The 27,505-nt window shown below is 38.7% G+C and overlaps 1 protein-coding gene across 2 annotated transcripts; it reads right to left on the bottom strand.

The window, feature by feature from the left end:
• On the bottom strand, positions 1-27,505 carry LOC107795893 (uncharacterized). 2 transcript variants are annotated; one of them, XM_016618600.2, is made up of 18 exons: positions 27,124-27,502; positions 26,843-26,938; positions 26,003-26,574; positions 25,436-25,511; positions 25,199-25,240; positions 25,000-25,062; positions 24,275-24,324; positions 24,161-24,188; positions 23,765-23,839; positions 11,641-11,688; positions 11,491-11,551; positions 7,235-7,348; positions 7,017-7,138; positions 3,156-3,219; positions 2,687-2,734; positions 2,014-2,054; positions 823-949; positions 1-578 (listed from the first exon to the last, which is right to left on the bottom strand). In XM_016618600.2, the coding sequence occupies exons 1-18, from the start codon at positions 27,370-27,372 to the stop codon at positions 463-465; spliced, it is 1,992 nt and encodes a 663-aa protein (XP_016474086.2). In that variant the 5' UTR covers positions 27,373-27,502; the 3' UTR covers positions 1-462. The 2 variants fall into 2 exon arrangements, 1 of the variants encoding a protein (XP_016474086.2); XR_012701133.1 differs by lacking the exon at positions 1-578 and adding an exon at positions 2,964-3,012 and having other exon boundaries at positions 900-949; positions 27,124-27,505.

Genomic DNA, 27,505 nt, shown 5'->3' with positions numbered 1-27,505 from the left:
TTGTCAAAATATAAAATATCATATATCAGAAAGAGTCGAAAAGTAAAAAAAAATAATTAATATATGTTATGATAATTCAGATTTTTCGACGAGACAAAAGAGAAACCTCATGGCGAATTTTTTAGCAATCGGTCAAAGTGAATATCTTCAATTGTTTTTTAACCATCTGGTATTCAAGACATATTCTACTATGGATGGTGTTAGCGCTCCCTCCCAAAGGAATTTTCATTGATTATGGGTGAGGAAACCTTCACCACCACGCAAAGCTTGATGGTTCTTCAATTGGCGATTGCATATTCTGGTTGTCTCTTTTAGTGGAAACACATCAAAACAGCTTAAGCGTCATCCACATACAACGACAAATAGGACGTGAGGATCCACCAAATAATGTGCAGCAAATAATGGTATTCACCAAATGAATAAAAAAATTATTGATGGGAAAGAGAGAGAAACAACTCATTGTCAAAAATCATTTTCCTTTTGTATTTTTTGGGTGTTTTCTGGATCTATCGATCGGCATTCTTTCCATAATTGAGTTTCAATCCCCAATTTCTTGAGCTCTATATGGCCACGCTCGACTGCAAAGTGAAAGAAAAACTTTATTAAGTTATTTGCGTTAGAAGTGCATATATTTTGTTGTCGGGCTACAACAACAACCCGGGGTAATTCTACATGTGGGGTCTGGGGTAGAGTGTACCAAACAGACTATTAATATGTTTAACTGCAACTGCGCCTCCAAAGTAGTCAATCAGTTATTACTCTTTTTTCCCCCTATATTCATTATTCTCCTTGTAGATTGAGAGGAGAGGGAGAATCTCTTACCATGAACAGCATCATGTGAAGTGAGAGGTTGACCACCTTGGTTAATCCAAAACTGTAATCTCTCCTCTGCAATATCTGGTTCCACTCCATGATTTTTGGTTCTTCTCCACAAGTATGTGAGCCACGCCTGAAAGAATAATACCAAAAGAGAATCTTTGACTACGTAATGGGAATCGGAAAGAAATTCAAAACAAGTGTATAACATCTATTTTTAAATTAATTTTCCAATAACGAGCACAACAAACTCATAGTATCTCTGAACCTATTTTTGGTCCGTTCTAAAAAGAATGACCCCTTTCTAAATTTGAAAACAATTTAGCTTAAACTTACAATTCTACCTTTAATGAGAAACTTTTATAACCACACAAATACTCTGAGCCCCTTTTTTACTTGTTTAGGACCACAAATTCCAAAAGTCTTTATTTTTTCTTAAATTTCGTGCCCAATCAAACAGGTTCACATAAATTGAAATGGATGGAGTAAATGATTAACAAGAAAAAAGAGAGGGGGACAATTGAGACCTCTTATTCAATTGCAACTTGTAAGCTTAGAGAGCCCCCACTATAATTCTTATAGAATAGTTTTTGTTTTTATGAAGAATAGTAGTATCTATTTTGAAATGGATCGTTTAGCTATATAGTCATTGGTTTTCTTACAGAGACAAAATTGTCACCCGGATTCTATCACAGATAAAGAAAACAAAAACAATCTTTAATTATATACTCCCTCCGTTTCAATTTAGGTGAGATAATTTGATTCGGCACGGAGTTTAAGAAATAAAAGAAAACTTTTAAACTTGTAGTTTTAAAAGCTTAAGGGGTAAAAGCTTTGTGGGACCATAATATTTTTGTGGTTATAAAAGTTTCTCATTAAGGGTAAAATGGTCAAAATGAAGAGTTTAAAGTTGAATTATTTCTAAATTTAAAAATGTGTCATTTGTTTTTGAACAAACTAAAAAGGAAGTACATCATCTAATTTGAAACGGAAGGAGTACTAGTTATTTTTATTTTTTGAATATTTCGTTAGAGAAGTTGTGCACAATTCAAAATCAATGAGCAATAATTACGCGTTTTAGTTATTCAAAGGTTTGCTAACCAGCAAGTGAGTAATAGCCTCAAGGGAAGACGAAAGGTGGAAAAAAGAGGGAAAGTCAATGTGAAGAATTAATTAAAGAGTCAAAATGTCAAATACCTGCTTAAATTGCACATCTTCTGTCTCCTCCGGACTCAATTCTGTGATACAGACATAATATTAGTAATACGAGGTAGCAAAGAAAGTTCTAATGCTAATATCTACTAACCACTCCTTTTGAAAATATAGGCAAAATTGGAGATACAATGAATGGAATGGCTAAACCTGAACTAAAAACTCAATATTAGATTATTGCGTAGTGGTGTATCAGAAGTACTCGAATCACATGGTTTGTTAAACTAGAATTAATTCACTTCCCGAGCGAAAGTCTCTCAATTTGGCATTGAATATAGGATATCTCAATAACAGCAAGGAAATAGGTTAAGCCACCTCAAATTAAGTCAACAGTAGTGAAAATTAGATCCTTGACAAAAACTCCGATGGTGATTTTTGAGAAAGCTTAATCTTATACCATGGTGAAGAAAACCCATTCAAACCTTTCTGGGTTGAGCCATGCACTTATTGTTACACAATGTAACTTGAATAGTTAAGATTTTCCAATGTTATATGTATAGAAGGAAGAATGTCATGCAATTAAAAATGACTTATCAAAAGCAAGTAATGTTTATTCTGTTGAAACAAGAAAAAGAAGAAAGAGAAATGATTCAATTGTGCAAAGGGTTCAAAGTAAGCTAATTGAATGACCAAATGACAGTAACTTGAATAAACTCACCAAATGCTTCTGAAAAGCTTTGGCCTTCCATTGGTAGCCTCATGTCATCTGCAGCCATAACATATGGAACGGCAGGTCATTATATCTATCAGTCAAGATTTGAGATGGTTTACTATGATCAGCATGGAGACTGAAAAAGTTCAGTAGCTCCAAGTCTTAACCCTACAACAAATGCATATATCTCTCAAAAAGTTAACCCAATCCGAGATGCAGCATTGTACACATTGAGACAAATTCCTATAACCAAAAGAGAAGGAGATATGATAGAAGTCCGTACAACTCCACAAACTAACGCTCAACTTTTGGATCATCCACAATTGTGAAAACTACAACAAAGGCAGAATCCCAAACCAGTTAGGATAAACAATAAAAAATTCAACATATTTGGTGAATGAATCCCAAGAATATAGTTAACATGTGATAAAGGTAGATACGCCATAAAGTTAAATATGAATATCTACTCTGTTACCTGTAGCTCTGAGTGCAGTTAGGCGCCTTTGTTGGGCCATTGCTAGGGCTACTGCTCCTTCTACCTTTAAAAGGGGAAAAAAAGGATAAAACATAAAACTAAATCAATTACACAAGAGATTTCATCAAATTCACAGAAAATTAAATCAATTACACAAGAGATTTCATCAAATTCTAACACATAATACAACTTTTATTTCCATTTTTAAGCATGTGAATAGTAGTTCCAAACCATTGATATTATAACTGATTTCTCATCAACCTTTCTGCTCAGCGTTGACTGTTCAGTAACAAGATATGAAGCTTTAGCATCTTACGTTCAAGGTTATACGACAAGAAAAATGAGGTTATAATTTATTATGAAACAAGTTTGAAATTATTACTCCCTCCGTTCCGTTTTATTTGGCACTGTATCCTTATTAGTCCGTTCCAAAAAGAATGACTATAATATAATATTTCATTAATGATAATCTTTATAGCACACAAATGCTATAAAATGTTTAAAACCTCAAGTTTCAATTTTATAGCCACACAAATGTTATGTCATATTTAAGACCACAAGTTTCAAAGTTCTTCCTTCATTTATAAAACTTTGTGCCAAGTCAAACTATGACAAACAAAGTAAAACGGAGGGAGTACTTTGGTATTAATCTACTATCTTTGGTCCTACAGAATTATTGTCGGATGACCTTTCTCCAAATATTTCATGGATTTCTTGCCCCGCAACAAATAAGAAAAAAGAAGAAGACAGAAAGCAAAAACAAAAGAAAAGCTACCTACACTAGTCTTGATTTATGTTGGCAACTGTTACAGAAAATCAGTCTAATATGGCAAAAGAAGAACAACGGTTGTGCTATCATTTTCTTCGCATTTTAGAGAAAGGAAGAGCATTTATCAGAGACGCTGAAGATAAATATTCTTAAAACAAAGTTCAGTTGAATATAATGGTGATAAATGTTTTAGGGATCTTTTATGAATAGTGTATCAGGTTCTATATCAACAAAGAACACTTATCTGGCTTGCTTGACTTCAAGTAAAACAACAATATTTGATGATTTCAGAGGTTAACGTTGAAGAAAAGTTTGCATTTTGCAAAGGCAATATACTATCACTCAAGTGGTCTAAAAGGTCTAGTAAAACTAAGCGACGTGACTCTCAGGATAAGCTGAGTGTGAAGTTTGGGCTCAAAGACCCACATACAATTCTGGCCATATTTATTCCCTGCTCACACTTTGATAACTCTTCATATTTTTCTCCCCCCAGGGTAAAGGATCAACACAGATATACAACAAAGGGAAATGGATGGAGTTAGCAAGCAAATTAATATGGTATTCTCTTCAATTGTCGTATTGTAATTGAAAGGGATTAGTCTAGTTTGGTAGCACCTTTTGATAAAAGACTACATGGGTTGTAATCCTATTATCCTTGCCTACTCTTCTATTGTCTACTTCCTTGATCCTCACTGTAATTGCTTCGGTATGAGAAAATATCAAAGCTTTGCTGGAATTGTTCCACTCCTCTCATTGGAACAATTCCATAGGAGATGATTTCAATGGCCACATTGGAGCGAATTCGGGGGGTTATGATGATGTGCATGACGGCTTTAGTTTTGGAGTTAGAAACGGAGGAAGAACATCGCTACTGAATTTTGCTAGAGTTTTTGATTTGGTGATAGCCAACTCAAGTTTTCTAAAGAAGGTGGAACACTTGATCACTTTCCAAAGTTCGGTGGTCATGACCAAGATCGATTATCTGCTCGTCCGGAAGTCCGATATAAGCCTTTGCACGGATTGTAAAATCATCCCGAGTAAGAATTTCACGACCCAACATAGGCTTTTGGTCATGGACCATAAAATCACAAGGAGAAGGAGAAAGAGGGTTGTGTCTGGTCAATCGAAGATCAAGTGGGGAGCCTTGACTAGGGGCAAAACTCAAGAGTTAAAGGACAAGTTGTTGGCAATGGAGGCTTGGAGGAGTACTGGGGACGCAAGTGGTATGTGGACCGCGACTGCGAATAGGATTAGGGAAGCTGCTAGCAGGGTATTAGGGGTTTCGAGGGGATATTCGGGTGGTCACAAATGGGACTGGTAGTGAAATGACGAGGTCCAAGGAAAAGTAGAAAACAATAAAGTGGCATATTTTAAGTTACTGGAGAGCATTGGCGAGGAGGTGAGGAGGAAGAATAGGAAGTTGTATAAGGTGGCTAAGACGAAGGCGAAGTTAGCGATTACGGCAGCTAAGACTGCAGCGTTTGGACGATTGTATGCTGAACTTGGGGGGCAAAGGCAGGGATAAGAAGTTGTACAAACTAGCTAAGGTAAGAGAAAGGGAGGCTCGTGACCTGGCCCACGAGAAGTTTATTAAAGACGAGGATGGTAGAGTATTGTTGGATGAGGCACTTATTCGCCGTAGATGGCACACCTACTTTCATAAACTCTTGAATGATGAGGGGGGCAAGAGCATTGTCCTGGGTGAATTGGAACACTCCGAGAGTCGTAAAGACTTCGGGTATTGTAGGCGTATAAGAGTTAAGGAGGTCAGAGGGGTTATGTGTAAGATGCGCAGGGGAAGAGCGACCGGGCCAGACGAAATCCCGGTGGAGTTCTGGAAGAGCGCGGACAGGGCGAGCTTGGAATGGCTTACTAGGTTATTTAATGACATTTTCAGGACGAAGAATATGCCCGATGAATGGAGTATGATGATCCCTTTATACAAAAATAAAGGTGATATCCAGAATTGCAACAACTATCGAGGTATCAAGCTGCTAAGCTACATTATGAAAGTCTAGGAAAAGATGGTGGAGTTGAGGGTGAGGAGGAGTGTATCTATCTCCGAGAACTAGTTCGGATTTATGATGGGACGTTTGACTACAGAAGCCATTCACATTGTTAGGAGATTGATGGAGCAATATAGGGATAGGAAGAGGGATTTACATATAGTGTTCATCGACCTTGAGAAGGGCTACGATAAAGTACCTAGAAATGTGATATGGAGATGTTTGGAGTCTAGAGGCGTTCCTGATGCATACATTAGAGTGACTAAGGATATGTATGATGGAGCTAAGACCCTAGTGAGGTCCATGGGAGGAGAGTCAGACCATTTTCCAATTGAGATGGGGTTACATCAGGGGTCAGCTCTCCATTTTTATTTGCACTGGTTATGGACGTGTTGACGTGCCACATTCAAGAGGAGGTGTCGTGGTGCATGTTATTCGCAGATGATATTGTTATGATTGATGAGACGCGAGGCGGTGTTAACGCAGGACTGGAGGTTTGGAGGCGTCACCCTAGAGTCTAAAAGTTTCAAGTTGAGCAGAACCAAAATAGAATACTTAGAGTGCAAGTTCAGTCGTGCGGATCAGAAAGTGGACGGGTATGTGAGGTTGGATTCACAAGTCATTCCTAGGAGAGATAGTCTCAAATACCTTGGATCAGTTATACAAGGGAATAGGGAGATCAACGAGAATGTCACACATCGTATCGGGGGTACATATGATTTGTATGCACTGGCTTGAGAGAGTGTTAGATAGTTATGTAAATAATCCTAGTACCACATAGAATAGGAGTAGAATATGTATTGTGTATAGTTATAAATAGGGTTATTGTAAAAGGCTTAATAGAATATCAATAATAGATTTTTCTCTCGTGCATTCTGACAATTATGTTGTAAAATGTTATAAAAAAGTTTAATATACATTGTTAATGCTTGTCCCATGTCAAAGGTCCTAGATCACTTTGAATATCTTAAGAGTCTAAAAACTACTCCACAAAAATGATATGATGTGCAATATGAAAAAGTTCTGAAATTGCATAAACCAAAATCCAAAGAAAAAGTTCACGGAAGAGAAGAATTTGTAAAAGACCTTTAGTGATGTCAGTTCCCGAAGACCTTTATCCACTAATAGCATACTTTCAACATTCCCGTCTCCTGAAAGTTCACTCAGATCATGCGGAAGTGCTTCCCTTTCCTCTGGATCATTGTAAACTACAAAAAAAATTATTTTAAATAATAAGTTAAACAAAACAGGCTTTAAATGGTTTAGGTTGTAATAAATAAACATTAACTTTTCGAAAATCTCACGTAATGAGTTCTCATCTTTAGCTTTTTGCCCTGCCTCCAACACAACTTCCAACGGTAAAGGGGCAAGGGATGACCAATATTCTTGTTTTGCTCCAGCTATGTCTGTGTGAATACCTGCATAATGTTTAACTTTACATGAATAATCCAAATGGGAACAAAGACAAAAACTAATTTTTCTACACCTAAGTCCAGGAAAAAAGAAATGTAGAATTTCACTTGGAAGATTAAATTGGTACCAGAGCGTGAATAGATGTGAATTATTTAACAACTCTTCTGACTGATCTCACTTAAACTATATCAGCATTAGGGCACAATAACCCTTGAATTAGTTTTAGAGTACTTCGTACAATCCATTAAAGGAAAACAAATGAAATGATAATTTTACTTTTAAATGTCGGAAAAAGCCTTCACATAAATCACAACTTTTTGATGTTCCCTCTTTCCTAAATTACTTAGAGCCCGTTTGGACATAAGAAATTTTTCTCTTTTTCCTAAAAAAGTTTTACTTTTTTCCGAAATCAGCATTTGTTCATAAAATTTTTACACTTTTAATACATTTTAAAAAATTTCAAAAATTTGAAAAACTTCAAAAAGCTGTTTTTCAAAATTTTCACTCAAATTACTCACAAAACTTCAAAAATAACTCAAAATTATATTCATGTCCAAACACAACTCTAAAATTTCAAATACCATTTTCACTTGAAAAAAAAATCCCCTATTTTGGAATTTTACAATTCTTATATCCAAACGCCCACTTAGGCACTGATACTGAGCAAATTATAATTTCACTGTATCCCCTCCATCCTCCCCCATACAAATTGTGCACTTACAAATTTCTGCTTAGGATTCAACTGTCCATATGCTACTTCTTTTTGAAGACATGTAGTAACATTTTTGTCATATCTTGTACGTTTCAAAGAAAAATAAAAGATGTTTCATGTGATGGACCTCCTAAAGGGTATGACAGATTTTACACAGTAGAAGAACATAAATTAGAGTGGATTTGAGATTTTCTCTTTTATTTTCAGATAAGTTTATATTTGTGTTCATATTGATCTTCTTACATATTGACTAATGCTTATGTTGGAAATCTAACTTATTAAGGGTTCCCTACTTCATTGATTGTTACTTTGTCTAAAATGTTTGAAGAATACTAGATAAATAACATTATTGACCAAGACATGTCACTTTTAGAAAGCCAACATTTTGAGAACATTACTGGACATTACTCAACATCAAACTTTTCTCACAAAGACTTAGAGCCTTCCTACTGGAATACTCCTCCTTTATCTGCGTTGTTTCATTATCGTGAAGATTTGGTTGGAACTACATCTCCCAGATTAGTTCCTGATTATAATGATACTTCTTAACTTTCTTTACTACTCCCAATAAAATGCACTTAAAAAAAAATATCTCACAAAAAGGAAAAAGATTAAATATATCTTGTTTGACAATTTTGCCAATAAGCTAAAAGGGAAAAGACAATTAGAGATTCATTGTAACTCTCGCAATTATTTGAAAAATACTTATTTGGGATAGTTTACAGAAATAGGATGAAACAATTGGGTCATCACGATTGTTATCCAGAGCAGAAAGTGTTTTAATAGGTTCTAGAAAAAGTGTACAGAAGGTAAAGGAGAAATCAAGGATGAATAAAGGCCAAATACCTATGCGGCCCATTAAACTTGGCTCCAATTTTTATTTTAACACTTTAACTAAAGCCAGTACCTATTGAACACTAAAACTCTGTCTTACTTGTGCCTATTAAACACAATAGCTGACATGGCAAAAAAATGTGTATTTTACCACTCTTAAGCGCGTGAATGGATCTGAAATTATATTTTTTCTTCTTTTTTATTTAAATAAAACCCCCTTTTTCTAAAGAAACCATATCACCACCTTATTAACTCCATTACTGCCGCTTCTCCGCCATTGGTGCGACCATTTTCCTTCGTTCTTCTTTCTCCGCACACCAACCTCCACCCTTCCCCTTCTTCCTCCTCCCTACCCACCACTGCCACCACCAGCCTCGATCATTTCCCTTCCCTCCTTACATGAAACGGAGATTTAAAAATTCAGAGACGAAGAACAAGTTGACTGAGAAAGTTGAATTGATGAGATAACTAAAATTGATCAGAAATTGGATCAAAGAAAATTGGTGAAGTATGAGATTGACGAAGAAGACGACGATGAAGAATTTTTCGACCATGAAGCTCTGCAAATTTTCCCTGAACTTCAAATTATTTTTTGTCTTCAGATATTTATTTTTTAGTTAATGGACTAATCTCATACATCGTCAATCTGCTGCAGAGCTTGAAAGAAATCAGATTCCTTAGGAGACTCTCCCCAATACTCAGCGTTTAAGCAGATTGAATGAAACTCATTTCTCTTTCTCTTTTTTCCTTTCTAGATTTTTTACTTTTCTTTTTCTCTACTGACTTGTCTTTTTCTTATTGGTGTCATTTGTTAGGTCAATGGCAAGTAGCTTCACGCTTTGAAGTTTGTTGAGAGTTATAAAAAATGTGTTTAATAGGTATAAGTAAGATAAAGTTTAAGTGTTCAATAGGTACTGGTCTTAGTTAAAGTGTTAAAATGAAAACTAGAGCCAAGTTTAAGGAGTCGCATAGGTATTTGGCCATGAATAAATCTAAGAGACAAGGGCGTACAAAGATATTTTTGTATATAATGTGGGTCGTTTGGTAGCCGGTTAGAGATGTGTTATCCATGTATTAAAATTAGGATAACTTTATACATTGTTTGGTTAAAAGAAGGAAAAAAAATAATCTCCACATAAAAGCTAGCATAAGTTATACAATGTTTGGTTATTTTTTCCTCTTTTCCACATAAAATGTAGCATTACTAATACAATGTTTGGTTCATGTTTTTCTTTTCCGCATAACTAATACATGTATAAGTTATGAGGGAATCTATGTATTATTTATGCAGGGTAGAAGGTGGAATAACTTATACATGTATTAGTAATACTTGTATTAAAACACAAAATGACAAGAATACCCTTTATTCAAACTTGTATTTTTTTGTTTAAAATATATATATTTAAACTATACTAACAATTTTAATAAAATAAAGTAAGCTAATAATAAATAACACTCACATTACATTTATATTACTAATCCTTATATAACTACCGCATAATTAATCCCCGCATAACTAATCCCGACATAATTCAACCTTGCATAACTAAACCTTGCATAACTAATACATGCATAACTAAACCTTGCATAATTAATACCTGCATAACTAAACTTTGAATAATTAATACCTGCATAACTAATACATATATAACTAATACATGCATAACTCTAACAAGCAACCAAACGACCCATATATAATAGAGCTACATCGGGTAAGTGAGGTTTAGAACGTGGCAAGGCAGAACTGGAGCTGAGCTAGTGGTGGATGACAGCTGTGTGGATATTAGTTGTAGCTTAATTAGTGATTACCTAGAGTTTGTTGTAGTTAGTTAGTTAACTAATCCTTGTACATAAATATCCGATTGAGCTAATAAAGAAGAAGCAGTTTCATTTGCTCCCAAAATATTTGACCTTCATGTCTCTCTTCTCTCTCTCCCATTCTTCCCCTAGGCTAGAATTGTCATAATTCTCCGAATTCTTCAGATTTTAGCAAAAGAGATGAGAGAATATCAGATTCTATTTCTCAGAAGAAAGTCATTCGCACTCGATAAGCACCAGGTTTAGTTAGTCTAACTCTAGGTGCTAATATCAAATAATTTAGCGAATGTAATTTTTATAAAAGTTACATTTATTTATTGTGGTTTAATAATCATTTTTTATAGTTTACAGTTTTATGTAATTTCCAGTGTCCATTTTCAAGTGACATCCGAAAACAAACTCAACTACAATGACTTCTCAATTTTATGCGTAGAAGGCGGAGCAGAGAAGAAGGCATAGTTGAAGAAACTGGGGTCCTAAATGCCAAAAAAAAAAAAAAATGATGATTGTGAAAAGTAATAGAAGAAATTTATTTTTACGCCAATAAATGTGGTCAAGGTGTCCCAAAAGAAGTACAATATTAAAGGAACATTGAGGTCTTAATCTCAATGCTTCAATGCTTAAAGGAAAGTAACTCCATGGTTTATCTAGAAAATCATTTATAAAATAAAGTAATTTAGTGATCACAGTTTTACTTTAAGAACACAAATATAATTCTAATTGTCTAGATATATTAAGCACCACAAGTCAGAAAAAATTCTTGGCACAAGAAATTTAATATACCATAACGGACGCATAAACTCCAATAGCGTGCAAGCCAACACCTCTTGAGAACAACCTCTTCCTAAGGTGTGAAACTGTGAATTACGTAAGTATGCAAAAGGAAAGGGGGAAAAGTTACAAAGAAAGGCCACAAAATAATTACATACATACCATCTCTTCTTGACTCAGTATCATTCTTCGAGTCATAGTTCGCAGGGACTACGCAAAAGAAAGAAAAGAAACGCGTATGCTATTAAAGATGCGAGATAGTTTATTATTCATGCTCATAAGAGTATTATGATTATAGATGAGTATAATATCTTTGACATGGTGGACAACATACAGGAATAAATCATGATTACAATAACCGAAAATCTTTGTCTACTCTATGACCTTGTTAAACTAACTGTATTTCAGTAACCAAAAATATTTACTAAATGTTATTTGCTAACAAGTTTCCAACAGTAAATTACATGCATTTCAATTATGTCCCAGCACTACTGTTTACCCGAAAAACGGATAGAGTTGAATTTGTACGTAGTTCTAAGAATATGTGGTATAACTTAATACAAATTGTAAGGATAAATAAAAATATCAAATACGGATTACAAAAAATGCAAAATAAACAAGGTTGGAAAGAAGATGATTTTTAGGACTAAGCAAGATGAATCAATCTATGAAACTTAAAAGAATAACTCTTCAATATAGGAGTGTATGGTGTTTTAGTTACAATGTAAGCAAAGAACTGTCTTTTACAGAAATGTAGCCATCCTCTTTATAGTGGAGGATCATATTTTAGATATAATTAAAAATACATAGTGGGAAATCCATGATAAATCAGTTTTTCCCTAATTCCCGCCGAGATTCTCTCCCTTAGTGCGTTTGCAACGGCTCTTTGTTTGTGAGCTCGAGCTCAATCGCCCTCGCTGCTGGTCGGTATTGTTTTTAGAGCTCGATGCGGACTTGCTCGATGCCGACTCGGGATCAGGTGATGATTCGGGTTCGGTATCGGTTGGCCTCTGCCCCTTAAGCTCGATTCCACAACATCTCATCATAGTTTGATTCAGACTTGAGCTCGATAATGACTTCAAACTCGGTGTTTGACCTATACCTGAAATCTGAAGCTCGTCCGTACCATCTTCAGAACCCATCTCGATATTACGAAGTCTTCCTTTGGTCCATTATGATCCCATCTCGATCAATCGTACGAATGCTGAAATCAATTTCGACCGTATACAGATAGTCCCCTCGTTTCTCGGAAAAGATATGGTGGAAAACGATATGATTTCTCAATGGCTCGATTGGACATGCACTGACGTTTGCATCGAGCCCGACTATGACGTACGTGATAGTTGTCCCGTCGGTTTAGCTTACCAAGGCATTTAATGTGTGTCAGACGGTGGTCGGCCACCGCTGATATTGAACCGCCATTGCTTCAATATATAAATAACCCTTCCTTTTACCATTTATCACTTTTCAATCTTCCAAATTTTTCAAGTTCCTTTTCGTATCTTCTGAGTTCATTCGCAAATCTGTGATTCTTTTTTACAAAATCCTTCTTCAAAACCACAAAATCTTTGTCACTTTTTTTAAATCCAAAAATGCTGAAAACATCAAAAACCATCCCCCAAAAAGAAAAAGCTTCTTCTTCCCAATCTGCCGCCGACAAAACACCGGTGGATCCACAGCCTGAGGAGTGCATCCCGACGGCTTGTGTTCTTACCTCCGATTTTAAGGCCGACCAAGGTTCTTCGGTTCCGGGCCGATGTGACCCGGTATCGAGGTATATATTATGTTCGATAACCGAGAGATACCTCAAACAGCTAAAGAAAGATTGCAATTGGGAGAACAAAGAAATAGTAGTCCCGTCTTCTGAAGAAGATATCACCACTTATGTGAAAGGGTTTTTAAGTGTGTATACTTACCCTTTCACGTTAGGCCCCCTCAATCCCGTTATTATCGATTTCTGCCGCCAATACCAAATAACCTTAGGTCAGATCCATCCTTCTTTTTGGCAGATCGTTATTTTGATCTGATACTTCGTGAACAAAATCGAGGGGATGCCTTTCACCCTCGACCATCTCATCCGATTATACTGTCCTCGCCTCTTTCAAGGCGGATTAATAAAATTTCAGCGTCGGGCTACCAAGGTTCTGTTCTCGAGCATAGATGAGAACATGGATCGAGGCTAGATGGGCAGGTTCGTTCGAGTAAGGACTTCGAACCTGATTCTGACTGAAAAGATGCCTTTTCTCGAGGAGTGAAACATGAAGCGTAAGTGTAATTCTGTTGTTATCCCCTACTATTTTGCCCTTTCATTTCTTTCTCACCGGTATCCCCTTTTTGTGATGCAGCGGTTCCCTAGATGCCCGACGCAGTTCCCGATCTCAAGAATTGGGTACGAGATCTGGCTTTGACCTCCACATATGCCGAGCGCTCATGGCGTGATTTGTCGAAGGGTCGATGGGAAGCCAAAAATCATGGTAAGCTCCTTTCTCGCATCATTGATAATTCGAACTGTTTTCCGTATACTTAAATCAATTTTCTTGTGTGTAAGTTTGGGCAAGGATGCGGTTTTGAGACCCCTGTCCGGCGAGGAGGAAACTTCGGCCCCGGTTTCTAAACCGGCGAAGGACAATAAGAGAAAGAGGGCCTCTACTTCCAAAAACCCAAAATCAAAGGCTCGTAAGTCGAAGAAGAATACCATACCTTTAACCTCAGAATCAGTTCGGCGTTTTAGGGATGAAGACGAGGAAGAAGAAAAAGATGATGGACCCGTACTGATGGCCCGAATGAAGAAAACCATCGACGCCCCACAGGCAACTGGATCGATGGTGGTTTACCAGGCTCCGCCTCGAACTGAGGATATATCGGAGAAAGATTCGGGCAAAGTCCTTGAGCCATTGAGAATCGAGGATATCTCCCATCGAAGTCAACAGATAGTGGATATGACTGAGGGGGTCATTCCTGACTCTCTTCGAACCGAAGAAAACACCCCAAGTGACTCACTTGGGGCAGTAGTAATCGAAGACTCGCCCACTTTCCCTGCTTTTTCCGAAGGGGCGATTCGGGAAGCCCAAGCTTTGGGGGCCCTTGAGGTAGATGGATCTCATGAGGGAGATGATCCTTTTCGTGATTTGTTTATCGGTGTCGAGGACGTTGTCGGCACTAGTGATGCATCAGATCTTCTCCTCGGAGTGCAGCAGGCTTTGAATCGGGTAAGACTTAACTCACTTCGTTGGTAATGCTTTTATGCATGTTTTCTTTTTCTAACTTCGTTTCTTCTTTCTTTGCAGGCCACAGTAGTTCATCGAGAAGCATGTTCTCGGTCTCGAACCGAGCTGCGTCAATATGAGGCCGACCTTCGACGGGTCACGGAGGAGAAGAACTCCCTTAAACTCCTCTTAGGGCAAAGGGGAGAGGAAATCAAAGACTTCTGAGCTGAGTTGGCCAAGGCTCACCAAGATCAGACCGATCTGTCCGAGCAGGTAATGATACTTTTAAAGCCTATGGGCTTGATACCAGAATGATGGCTAATTTTTCGATCTTACAGCTGCAGCAGAAAATTGAGATGATCGAAAAACTCCGTGAAGAGGTCTATGTGATAAAAGCGGAGTCTTTGAAGTGGAAAGAAGGTATGGACTGTTTCGCTATAGAGAAAGAGGCTGCTCGAGCCCAATTATCATCAGTCGAAAACCAACTTCAAAGTATGAAGGAGAAAAGCTCGATTCAAGCAAGAAGAATAGAGGAGCTCGAGGCTCGGTTAGCCTCTGAACTTGCCAAGGCCGAATCTGACACCGAAAAGGCAAAGGCCGATGCAGATGCACCCGTGGCCGTCTATCGGTCCGATGCTGAAGCTACCCAGGTATAAGCAATAGAGGCAGCCGAGACCGTCGATACTCAAATACATTGGGTTGCTGAACTTGCTAAGTGCCGATCTCGGAGGGAGACCCTCGAGGAGATCCATGCTCGAGGTTTCGACCTCACTGAAGAGATAAAAAGGGCTCAAGAGCTCGAAGTCGATGTTGAAGCCTTGGCTTCCGATGATAACGATGATGATGAGAGCAAGAGCGGGTCCGAAAATGTGGAGGAGCCCGGTGGAGAAGAGACCGCTCCCGGAGATAACCAAGAAACTTAGCCCTTAATTTCTGTGTTGCAAACAATCATGTAAACAATCTTGTATATATATATAAATATCTTTTCTTTTACCGACTTGCCTCTGTTTAATTTCCTACCTTGTGAAGATTTTATTTTATTCATGCCTTATGAATGTTTACATAAGGCTTTAGGTAATTTGATCGAATTTGGACTTCATAGCCTTTATATCCGAGTGAGCAATTACTCAAACTTGAAATAAGGTAGCCGATAGGCTTAGTAGTCGAGTTGAGTGATTGTTTGAACTTGAAGTAATACAGCCCGTAGGTTTATTAGTCAAGTGAGTGATTTCTCAAACTCGAGATGATGTAGCCCGTAGGTTTTATTAATCGAGTGAGTGATTCAAACTCGAAGTAATGTAGCCCGTAGGCGTAAAGGGTCGAGTGAGTATTGCTCGAACTCGGAATAAAAGTAGCATGTAGGCTTAGTAGTCGAGTGAATGATTTTGAACTCGAAGTAATGTAGCCCGTAGGCGTAAGGGTCGAGTGAGTGCTTGTTCGAACTCGAAATAAAAGTAACCCGTAGGCTTAGTAGTCGAGTGAATGATTCGAACTTGAAGTAATGTAGCCTGTAGGCATAATGGTCGAGTGAGCGCTTGCTCGAACTTAGAATAAAAGTAGCCCATAGGTTTAGTAGTCGAGTGAATGATTCGAACTCGAAGTAATGTAGCCCGTAGGCGTAATGGTCGAGTGAGTGCTTATTCAAACTCGAAATAAAAGTAGCCCGTAGGCTTAGTAGTCGAGTGAATGATTCGAACTCGAAGTAATGTAGCCCGTAGGCATAATAGTCGAGTGAGTGCTTGCTCGAACTCGGAATAAAAGTAGCACGTAGGCTTAGTAGTCGAGTGAATGATTCGAACTCGAAGTAATGTAGCCCGTAGGCGTAATAGTCGAGTGAGTGTTTCTCGAACTCGTTGATTTACCTTAATCCTGTTTGCATAATAAATCTCGAAATAGAGGAATATTTCTTGGATATAAGATATCGGTAAAGAAGAAAACTTTCTTTGCAAGTCATCATACATGTGTTCATGTTTTGCGTCAGGGCTCGGGACAATTACATGAGCATGGTTCGTTTTGACCATTTGGCTCTTACAATTTTTCCTATCGGTACCCTGTTGTTATGAAGCAACTTTCTTGCATCGAACTTGATATAGGGCTAATGCACAATTTTTCCTATCGGTACTCTGTTGTTATGAAGCAACTTTCTTGCATCGAACTTGATATAGGGCTAATGCCCCCCAGTATTCGAGGTCGATTGTAAAGAGGCCTCGGATACTATCGAATTGTTTCTAGGTTAGCACGATCAATGGTTGCCTCATTCAAAACCTTGCCGAAAAACCCATTTGGGATAAAACCGATCTAAGGAAAAAAGAGTGCAACACGTGCTTTTAGACCTAGGGCTTCGTATTGAAGGATTCATCATTGCTCCTGATTGGACTCCTGCAAGGGTTAGTTTTGAAATATAAATGAATATGGGAGGGTCGTACCTTAGTAGTAGTATCGCTTTAGGTGCGACACATTCCAATTGCTTGATAGTTGTTTGTCGTTTATAATACCGAGCTTGTAGGATCCTTTTCCGACGATTTCAAGAACCTGATACGGTCCTTCCCAGTTTGGACACAGTTTTCCTTCGTTTGGATTTCGGGTACTGAGGGTGACTTTCCTTAGCACTAAGTCCTCGAGTTAAAAATGGCGAAACTTGGTCCTTCGATTATAGTATCTTTCGATTCGCTGCTTCTGGGCGGCTAATTAGACGAGAGCAGCTTCTCGTTTTTCATCGGATAATTCGAGACTAGTATTCATAGCCTCGTTATTTGACACTTATGTTGTATATCGAAACCTGGCACTGGGTTCCCCGATTTCGACTGGAATCAAGGCTTCGGAGCCATATACTAAGGAAAATGGGGTTGCCCCCATACTAGATTTTGGTGTTGTTCGATATGCCCAAAGAACTTCGGGTAGGATTTCTCTCCATTTTTCCTTTAGCGTCGTTCAACCTTTTCTTTAGGTTTTGGATGATAGTTTTGTTCGTTGATTCGGCCTTTCCGTTCCCACTAGAGTGATACGGTGTTGATAATATCCTTTTTATTTTGTGGTCTTCAAGAAATTTCATCACTTTGCCGCCGATAAACTGTTTCCCATTGTCACACACTATTTCGGTGGGTATCCCGAATCGACACACGATATGATCCCAGATAAAGTCTATAACCTCTTTCTCTCTTACTTTTAAACGCCTGTGCTTCAACCCATTTAGAGAAATAGTCAGTCATAAATAAAATGAACTTAGCTTTACCTGGGGTCGATGGTAGAGGGCCGACGATATCCATTCCCCATTTCATGAAGGTCATGGGGATAGGACTGAGTGAAGTTGCTCTCCGGGATGATGGATCATTGGTGCAAACCTTTGACATTTGTCATATTTTCGGACAAACTCCTTTGCATCTTTGTCCATATCGATCCAATAATACCCTGCCCTGATTATTTTTCGGACTAATGAATCGGCACCGGAGTAATTTCCACAAGTACCCTCGTGAATCTCACGTAGGATGTAGTCGGTGTCTCCTGGACCTAAGCATACTTCCAATGGTCCATCGAATGTCCTTCGGTATAATGTTCCATCTGTAGTCAATGTAAATCGAGCAGCTTTGGTTTGTAGGGCCCTCGAATTTTTAGGGTCCGATGGGAACTTTCCGTTCTTCAAGTATTCAATATACTTATTCCTCCAATCCCAGGTTAAGCTTGTAGAATTTATCTCGGCATGACCTTCTTCGATTACGGATCTCGAGAGTTGAACGACAGTCCCCGAGTCGATCTCATCTCCCTCGACCAATGACCCTAAACTTGCGAGTGCGTCGGCCTTACTGTTTTGTTCTCGAGGCACATGTTGTAAAGTCCATTCCTTGAAACGGTGCAAAGTTACCTGTAATTTGTCCAAATACCTTTGCATCCTATCTTCTCGAACTTCAAAGGTTTTGTTTACTTGGTTCACCACTAGTAAAGAGTCACATTTGGCTTCAATGATTTCTGCTCCCAAGTTTTTAGCTAGTTCGAGACCTGCAATCATGGCCTCGTACTCAGCCTCATTTTTAGTCAACCTAGAAGTTTTGATAGATTACCTAATAATGCCACCCGTGGGGGGTTTCAAAACGATGCCAAGCCTGGACCCCTTCACATTCGAAGCACCATCTGTAAAGAGGGTCCAAACCCCCGATGACGTACCCGATTTTATCAAGAGTTCTTTTTCAACTTCGGGTATGAGGGTTGGCGTGAAATCGCCCACGAAATCCACCAAAATTTGGGACTTGATGGCTGTACGGGGTTGATATTTGATATCGTACCCACTGAGTTCGATAGCCCATTTGGCCAATCGGCCCGATAGTTTGGGCTTGTGCAAAATATTACGAAGTGAGTAAGTGGTTAACATGCATATGGGGTGATATTGAAAGTATGGTCTTAACTTTCTAGATGCGCTTATCAGTGCAAGTGCCAATTTCTCTTAAGTGTGGATATCTAGTTTCTTCTTCTTCTAAGGTTTGACTTACATAATAAATAGAAAATTGCGTACCTTGCTCTTCTCCAATTAGTACGCCGTTCACCGCGATTTCCGATACCGCCAAGTATAAGTAAAATTTCTCATCTGCCTTCGGTATGTGAAGTAGTGGAGGGCTCGACAAGTATCGCTTCAATTCTTCTAATGCTTGTTGGCATTCCGGGGTCCAGGCGAAATCGTTCTTCTTTTTTAGTAGAGAGAAGAATCTATGGCTCCGATCCGATGACCTGGAAATGAATCGGCCTAATGCGGCTATCCGTCCGGTAAGCTTTTGCACAACTTTTACACTATCTACGATGGCGATGTCTTCGATGGCTTTGATTTTATCAGGGTTGCTCTCGATCCCCCGATTTGATACCATGAAGCCGAGGAACTAGCCCGAACCGACCCCGAAAGCACATTTCTCGGGGTTGAGCTTCATGTTATATTTCCTTAAAATCTCGAATGTTTCCTGCAAATGAGTCAAATGGTCCTCTGCGCACAGGGACTTAACTAGCATGTCATCAATATAAACTTCCATTGATTTACCTATTTGTTCCTCGAATATTTTATTTACTAGGCGTTGGTAAGTAGCTCCTGCATTTTTTAGCCCGAAGGGCATCACATTATAACAATATGTTCCATACTTGGTGACAAATGAAGTCTTTTCCTGGTCTTCCGGGTTCATTTGGATTTGATTATACCCGGAATAGGCATCGAGAAAAGTAAGGACCTCGTGGCCGGCCGTGGCATCGATCATGCGATCGATGTTGGGCAGCGGAAAAGAATCTTTGGGGCATGCCTTGTTTAGATCCTTATAATCTATACACATTCTAAGTTTGTTCCCTTTTTTAGGGACTACAACTACATTGGCTAACCATCCGGGATATTTTACCTCCCGAACGGACCCTATTTTGAGAAGTTTAGTTACCTCGTCCTTTATGAATGTATGCTTTACCTTGGACTGGGGTCTTCTCTTTGGCTTCACCGGTTTGAACCTAGGGTCCAGGCTCAGTCGGTGCGTTGTTATCGACGGTGGGATCCCTGTCATATCTGAATGGGACCAAGCAAAACAATCTATATTATCTATAAAAAATTGAATAAGTTTTTTCCTGGGTTCGGGGGTCAATCCTGTTCCCAAGTATACCTTTCTCTCGGTCAGATGCCCGATCAATATAACCTGTTCCAGTTCTTCGACCGTCGAAAATCCTCCTCATCTTCTTCTATTTCCTGCTTCCCTGATTCGGTCGAGGCTGGCGGCTGTGATTGCTATTTAACTTCTCACTTACCTTTGATGCTTGACATTTCCGAGGTTGATGGTGTTGACATCGACGTTACCTCATCGACCGCAAACATTTCCCTCGCAGCATGCTGCTCCCCGTACACTTTTTTTACACTATCCGACGTCGGGAATTTTATTACTTGGTGAAGAGTCGAAGGTACTGCCCTCATATTGTGGATCCAAGGCCTTCTGAGTAAGGCGTTGTACCTCATGTCACCCTCGATTACGTGGAACTTAGTATTTTGGATGGTCCCGGCCACGTTTACCAGTAGAATAATCTCCTCTTTAGTTGTTTCACTAGCCATTTTGAAGTCGTTTAAGACCCGAGCTGCGGGCACGACTTTATTTTGCAGACTGAGTTACTCCACGACCTTCAATCGGATGATATTTGCAGAGCTACCTAGATCCACTAAAACACGCTTAACTTGAACTTTATCTAATAAGATAGAAATTACCAGAATGTTGTTGTGGGGCTGAGAGATGCCTTCAGCTTTTTTGTTGTTGAATGATAAAGTGTCTTCGGTCACGTAATCTCGGGTTCATTTTTCTCTAGTGATCGGTATCTTTGAGCGTTTGAGTATGGGCTCCTGTGGAGTGTCGACTCCACCGATGATTGATATGTTGAGGTTCCTCCTGTTCATTTTTTCTGTTGGCGTCTCTCTCTCTGAAATGGTTCTTGTCTCGATCGCTGAGGAACTCTCGAAGGTGGCCCTTATTGAATAGACGAGCTACCTTCTCCCTTAATTATCTGCAATCCTCAGTCTTGTGGCCATGTGTGCCATGATATTTGCACATCGAATTTGGGTTTCTTTAGGAGGGATCGATTTGCATGGGTCTGGGCCACATAGTATCCTTGATCCTTCCGATTGCCGATACAATGCCTGATGCATCAATGCTATAGTTATATTCCGATAATCGAGGTGCCTCTATAGGATCGGTATATATCCCGAGAATTCTGTCCTTGATCACTCCTTCAATTGTTCCGGGCGGAATTGCATCCCGAATCATTATTCCTTCGATTTTTGGTGTATGGTTGATATCGGTCTCTGTTCGACCTTGGCTCTCTATCGATGCTCCTCTGGTTTTTAATAACCGACCTGTTTGGATGTACTGATCCGGAAGGAGCTCCTAATTGGTCATCTTCGACCCTAATTTTTGACTGATATCGATTGTGCACATCCGCCCAAGTTACAGCTGGATACTCGAGGGAAAAAGCTTTTGCAAGAATTTCTTGGAATCCAACCCTTTTATCATTGGTGGTGCCTCCGGGATCTGATCGACCCTAGAGTTGTATGTTTCTACTTTTTTATCGTTTGCTTCGATCCACTTTGTGAGCTCCTCGAGTATCTTAGCAATTTTGGGAGTAGTCCCCGATTCTTGCTCATTTGACCTACTACGGTTGGCTCCGTTCTGTGGGCAATTTCTCGAGGTGGATTGGGCTCTGGCCTGCTTGGTGTCTAGGTTTGGCTCTGCAACTGAGCTATCACTACCTGTTGGGCTTGCAGCATTTTAAAAATGATACGCAAGCTGACTCCGTTTTCCTCAACGTTATGGGTGTCTCGAGCCGCAGATCGAGTACCGCCATGAATGCTATTTTCAGGTTCAGAACATTGGTTCGCCTCAAGGGCCACCTGTGAATTAACGTCTAGTGGTACTTCGACCCAAGCTTCAGGTGCTCCGACTCGAGCTTCCATGGCCTCGACAAGCGGCCTTCCGGCCCTAGGCGTCAAGTTGTTGGTTTCGTCTTGAAGGCCGACTTCGTTTTCGATAGGTAAAGCCATTAATTGAGGGTTTGCCATTGCTAATCCGAAGCCAGAGACACTTTCAAAAGACAGGCGTAAAATGGTGTGTGTTTGCAGATTCGTATCAAATAATCATTGTTATCCTTAGCCCTACGGTGGGTGCCAAACTGTTTACCCGAAAAACGGATAGAGTTGAATTTGTACGTAGTTCTAAGAATATGTGGTATAACTTAATACAGATCGTAAGAATATATAAAAATATCAAATACGGATTGTAAAGAATGCAAAATAAACAAGGTTGGAAAGAAGATGATTTTTAGGACTAAGCAAGATGAATCAATCTACGAAGCTTAAAAGAATAACTCTTCAATATAGGAGTGTATGGTGTTTTAGTTACAATGTAAGCAAAGAACTGTCTTTTACAGAAATGTAGCCATCTTCTTTATAGTGGAGGATCCTATTTTAGATATAATTAAAAATACATAGTGGGAAACCCACGGTAAATCAGTTTTTCCCTAATTCCAGCCGAGATTCTCTCCCTTAGTGCGTTTGCAACGGCTCTTTATCTGTGAGCTCGAGCTCGATCGCCCTCGGTGCTGGTCGGTATTGTTTTTAGAGCTCGATGCGGACTTGCTCGATGCCGACTCGGGATCAGGTGATGATTCGGGCTCGGTATCGGTTGGCCTCTGCCCCTTAAGCTCGATTCCACAACATCTCATCATAGTTCGATTCGGACCCGAGCTCGATAATGACTTCGAACTCGGTGTTTGACCTATACTTGAAATCTGAAGCTCGTTCGTACCATCTTCGGAACCCATCTCGATATTACAAAATCTTCCTTTGGTCTATTATGATCCCATCTCGATCAGTCGTACGAATGCCGAAATCAATTTCGACCGTATACAACTAATAAGTAAGAAAATACAATGACATTTCACGACTATAAACTGCCAAAGAAAAATGCAAATGTCTTTTTTGAATTCTTTGGAAAAATGAAATATTGAAATAATATCCATGATATACTCCCTCTGTTTCAATTTATGTGAATCTATTTGACTGGCCACAGAGTTTAAGAAAAAAGAGAAGACTTTTGAACTTGTGGTGTAAAATGAGGCACATATATTTTGTGTGACTATAAATCATTGCATAAAGGTAAATTATTTCTGGATATGGAATTAGGCCATTCTTTTTGGCACGGACTTAAAAAGAAATAAGTTCATATAAATTGAAACGGAGGAAGTAAGCTTTAAACATTTTCTACTTTTTTTTTATCTCCAAACTTTTGAATTTTCAGTAATTATGTTCTATACTATTCTCTAAGACTTGTTATAAGCTATCAGAATACTTCAATTCTAAAGGCCTCACATCCAACGACTCATCGTGAAATCAAGATTGCAAAGCTAAAGAGGTAGATTCACAAAACTTTTAAGTTCTTTTTCTTTCTGAAAGGATAATATTGAAGTTTTAATTTGTAGTACTTATATCTCAGAAGACTAAAATAGGAATTCTTAGTCCTTAATCATAGATATAAAGAATGAACTATTCCTGAAATATGAAATCAAATATAAAGGATGAAGGTTACAAATACCTCAGCTTCTGTTCGAAGAGCTGCAAGCTCGTCACTTTTTCCACCGTAAGTTTGTGCTGCAACTTTTAGAGCAGCCTGTGAAGTACACATCTTTAATTTCATCCAAGCGGAATAAGTGAAATAAATATGATAATATCATACTGTCGCTTTCCTATTTTATGTGAAAAGTTTCTACTAAAAGATCATACATTTCTTTACACCTAACAAGTTTAAGATTCAAACTGTACTTCGATTGTTATGTGATGTTCCCTATCGGATTAACTCTACAATTTTTTTTTCTTCTACTATATTAATGTACGGTAAATTATACTATCTCTTTGAAGTTATACATTCAACTGACGTGTGTCACAAAATATAAAATAAGGAAGAATGTATTGAACTCTTTATCATACATACCTCCCTTTGTTGTAGAGCTGCTTGTTTCCTGTACAAAGTAAAAATAAAAACATATTGAATTTAGCCTAGATGATTTTAGAATGAAGGTCAATGTTCTTTGATTATGAAGCTTACCTGCTTAAAAGACGAGCCTCCATTGACACACCTTCCCCAAGACTGGCAACCTAAAAGCAAGACATATGTAATTATGGCCAATATTTTGGCTAGCGGAATCCATCTCACATAAGCATAAGCCTATTTGCAAAGTAGACTTTGTTGGTAATATTTTTTGGGACCCAAATGGATATTATTTGCACAAGTTGTATCTTTTCTTTTACAACTAAGAGGCCAAGACTTTTTTGCCTATAAAAAGAAAGGCAATTAGTTCATTTTAAACACACCAACAAGACGTGAGTCTTCATTTCTTGTTTCTTCTTCTCCTTTAGTAATTGAGAGTATTTTGTAAGAGAGTGAGTGTTGAAAAATACTTGTGTGATCCCCTTTCTTTGGAGCGATCTTGTGAGGTTATTCTCTCAGGGGTATGTGTCATTGTTATCAACTTGCATTATCTTTGTTATTGTCATTATAACATTGTTTGGCTAAATTTCGCACTACCCGAGTTCCCGATCCTTGTTAAGCAACTCAAATATTGTGAAGGCTCACGACTTTTTTGCGAACCTCTTACTTTCAGTAGTGGAATTACTCGAACCACTGCTCGAACCCATGATGCAAAGCTTTCATCAGTTTGCAACATCCAATAGTGGTATTGCAATGTTGGCAGCATCAACATACAGTCTGAAAGCAAAGGAGAAAAACTAACTAATGCGAGAAAAGTAACAAATACGTTCTTGAAGATTTACCTGCTGCTCAAGCTGCCTAGCCCTTGCCTCAGCTTCTTCACAACGCTCTTCTGCAAGTCGAAGCTGAAAGGATATATAACGATCCACTGCCCGTGAGCACGATGGATTGAAATGATAAACTAATTCTGTTAGCAAAAATTAGCGTTACCCAGCGCCTAAGTACCCAACTGATTGCTTTTGAGAAGGAAGTTGTTCTTACCTTTTCGAGTAAACTTTCATTCTCTTCTTGAAGCATGTCAACCTGTATTTTGGATCAAATCTCATTCACATCAATATTGTAATTAGAGATCATGGGAACTCAATAGAGATTCTAAAAAAAATAGCAACTTATCCAAGAGAACTTCTCTGTTCAGGAAGTTCAACTCTATAAACTTTCTGGTTTTTAGAAGGTTTGACATGTAGTTGAATGATTGATACAGTTGGTAAATGAACTAACCTCATCTTGTAAAGCAGATGAAGATGGCTGAGTGGGAGGTTCTTTATACTTGAAAGTACCAAAATCTACTGATAACCTGCTCAGTGACCCAATAAATGAAAGATTAGAACATATTCAGCAATGCACAAGACTGTTTAGTGTACTTCCAGGTGATATTTGCGTTTACCCTTGGTCCTGTTCAAAGACTAACATCTAGAATGTGGGATGGACGGACAAGTGTTTTACATTTCGGAACAAACTTCAATTCTAGTTCTAGAGCTGAAGAGTGCGTAGTAATTATATGACTAAATTGTCAACATTTGTAATAAAACTGGTAAAGCTACTTTGTCAAAATAGTGAGCATCAAAACCTTATACGACATGCTCGTGTAGTTATTTGTGCATTCAAACTAGTAAAAGCATTTTTGAACAAGGAAAAACACTTGAGACTTCACCATGCTTACTAGCTTAACTCTATATTCATAGTAACTTATTAGTTTCGAGGGTGCACACATGTTGAGATGGGTCCAATCAAAGAAATACAAAATTCAAAGAATTATGATTACCGATTCAAAGAATCAAAGATTACCTTTTATCTTTACGAGCTTCAGGATGAGGCTCAATTGCAGCTGCATTAGAACCAACTGGTCTGAGCGAGACAGGCACATTAGAAGGTACAACAGGAACTGGCTTGCCACCGAAGTGACCCGAGCCGTTAGCTGCTAGAGCACGAGCAGATAGAGGCTGTTCCGGGATGCTGGATTGAGACGATAATTGATTGCTAGCCAAAGGTGTAGTTGGTGCGCGAGCAGATGGTGGTTGTTCCAAAGTATTTTTAGATTGAAAAGTTAGCTTACTCGGTACAGCTGCAGAAGTAGAAGAAGTGGTTTGGATAGATGAATGAGAATGTTGATGAACATGTACATACTGTTGCTGTTGCTGTTGTTGATGTTCCAAGGAGGAGCCTGATCGGAGAGAAGTTCGAATAGGCGTCGTTGAACGAGCTGACAAAGGCTGCTGATCTAAAGACTCTGAAGACAAAGATGGTCTGATTCCTAATATTGATGTTGGACGTGTAGTTAGTGCATGTTGTTCTATGGATGTACGGATTGATGTTGGACGTGTAGATGATGCATTTTCTTCTATGGATGCACGAACTGGCTGAGAGAGAACAAAGAAATCAAAACTTCAATCTTGATTCTTGCATAAAAAGATTACAGGCAATCTCAATTTATTTGGCTTTGATTGGACACTGAGTTTATCTAAGCAAGACACGTAATAGTCCCAAAACTACTATCCAATTGTGATCTATAACAAATACTCATTTATGACAAAATGTAAATGTGTCAATTTTTTAGAAGAGGAAAAAGTAACAGAAAGGGAAAAATTGAGAGTGAGGAAGTATTTTAATGGTGTTATGTAAGAGTACCTTTTGACCCAAAGAGTCAGTAGATGCAGATGGTCGGATTCCTAGTGATGCCGGACGGGTAGTCGATGCCTGTGGTTCGATGGATGTCCGAACTGACTAACACACAACAAAAGAAACCAAAACTCAAGCTACTTACTTATTTCTCAAAGAGAAAGATACTTTCTCCGAGCTAAAATAGATTATTTGAAATATAATGCTACTGTGGTCCATAACTTTCTTTTCAGTAATTTTATTAAAAACACCAAAGGAGCATGTGCAAGTTTTTTAAAGTATATATTTACCAGAGGAGTACGAGTTCGATTGGGCCTTCCACCAAGGCCAATAGCAGCTGTAGAGGGAGCCACAACCACAGGGTTGTATTCATACAGCTCGTCTTTCTCTTCGTCGTCATCGGCTTGTTGATACGCCATTACCTGAGCCAGCCTCTGCGCCGCCGCCTTTGCATTCTGCGGCCGCCGTCCCGCATTTGACCCTGACCGCGCGTTCCCCTGACCCTGCATCTCCGCCCACCCAATGCCTCCACTCTGCATTATTTTCCTCTTCCCTTCAATTTATTTCTGCGATTTCACCCCAATTAAATGAAATTATTATACATATCAAAAGATAATAATTTGAATGAAACAATAATAATTGTTCTAATAGTCATGTAGTAGTAGGAGTAAT

The sequence above is a fragment of the Nicotiana tabacum genome, chromosome 17, assembly GCF_000715075.1.
Source record: "Nicotiana tabacum cultivar K326 chromosome 17, ASM71507v2, whole genome shotgun sequence".
Classification (NCBI taxonomy): Eukaryota; Viridiplantae; Streptophyta; class Magnoliopsida; order Solanales; family Solanaceae; genus Nicotiana; species Nicotiana tabacum.
Note: the sequence above shows the minus strand (reverse complement) of the source record. Positions and strands in the feature narration are given on the sequence as shown.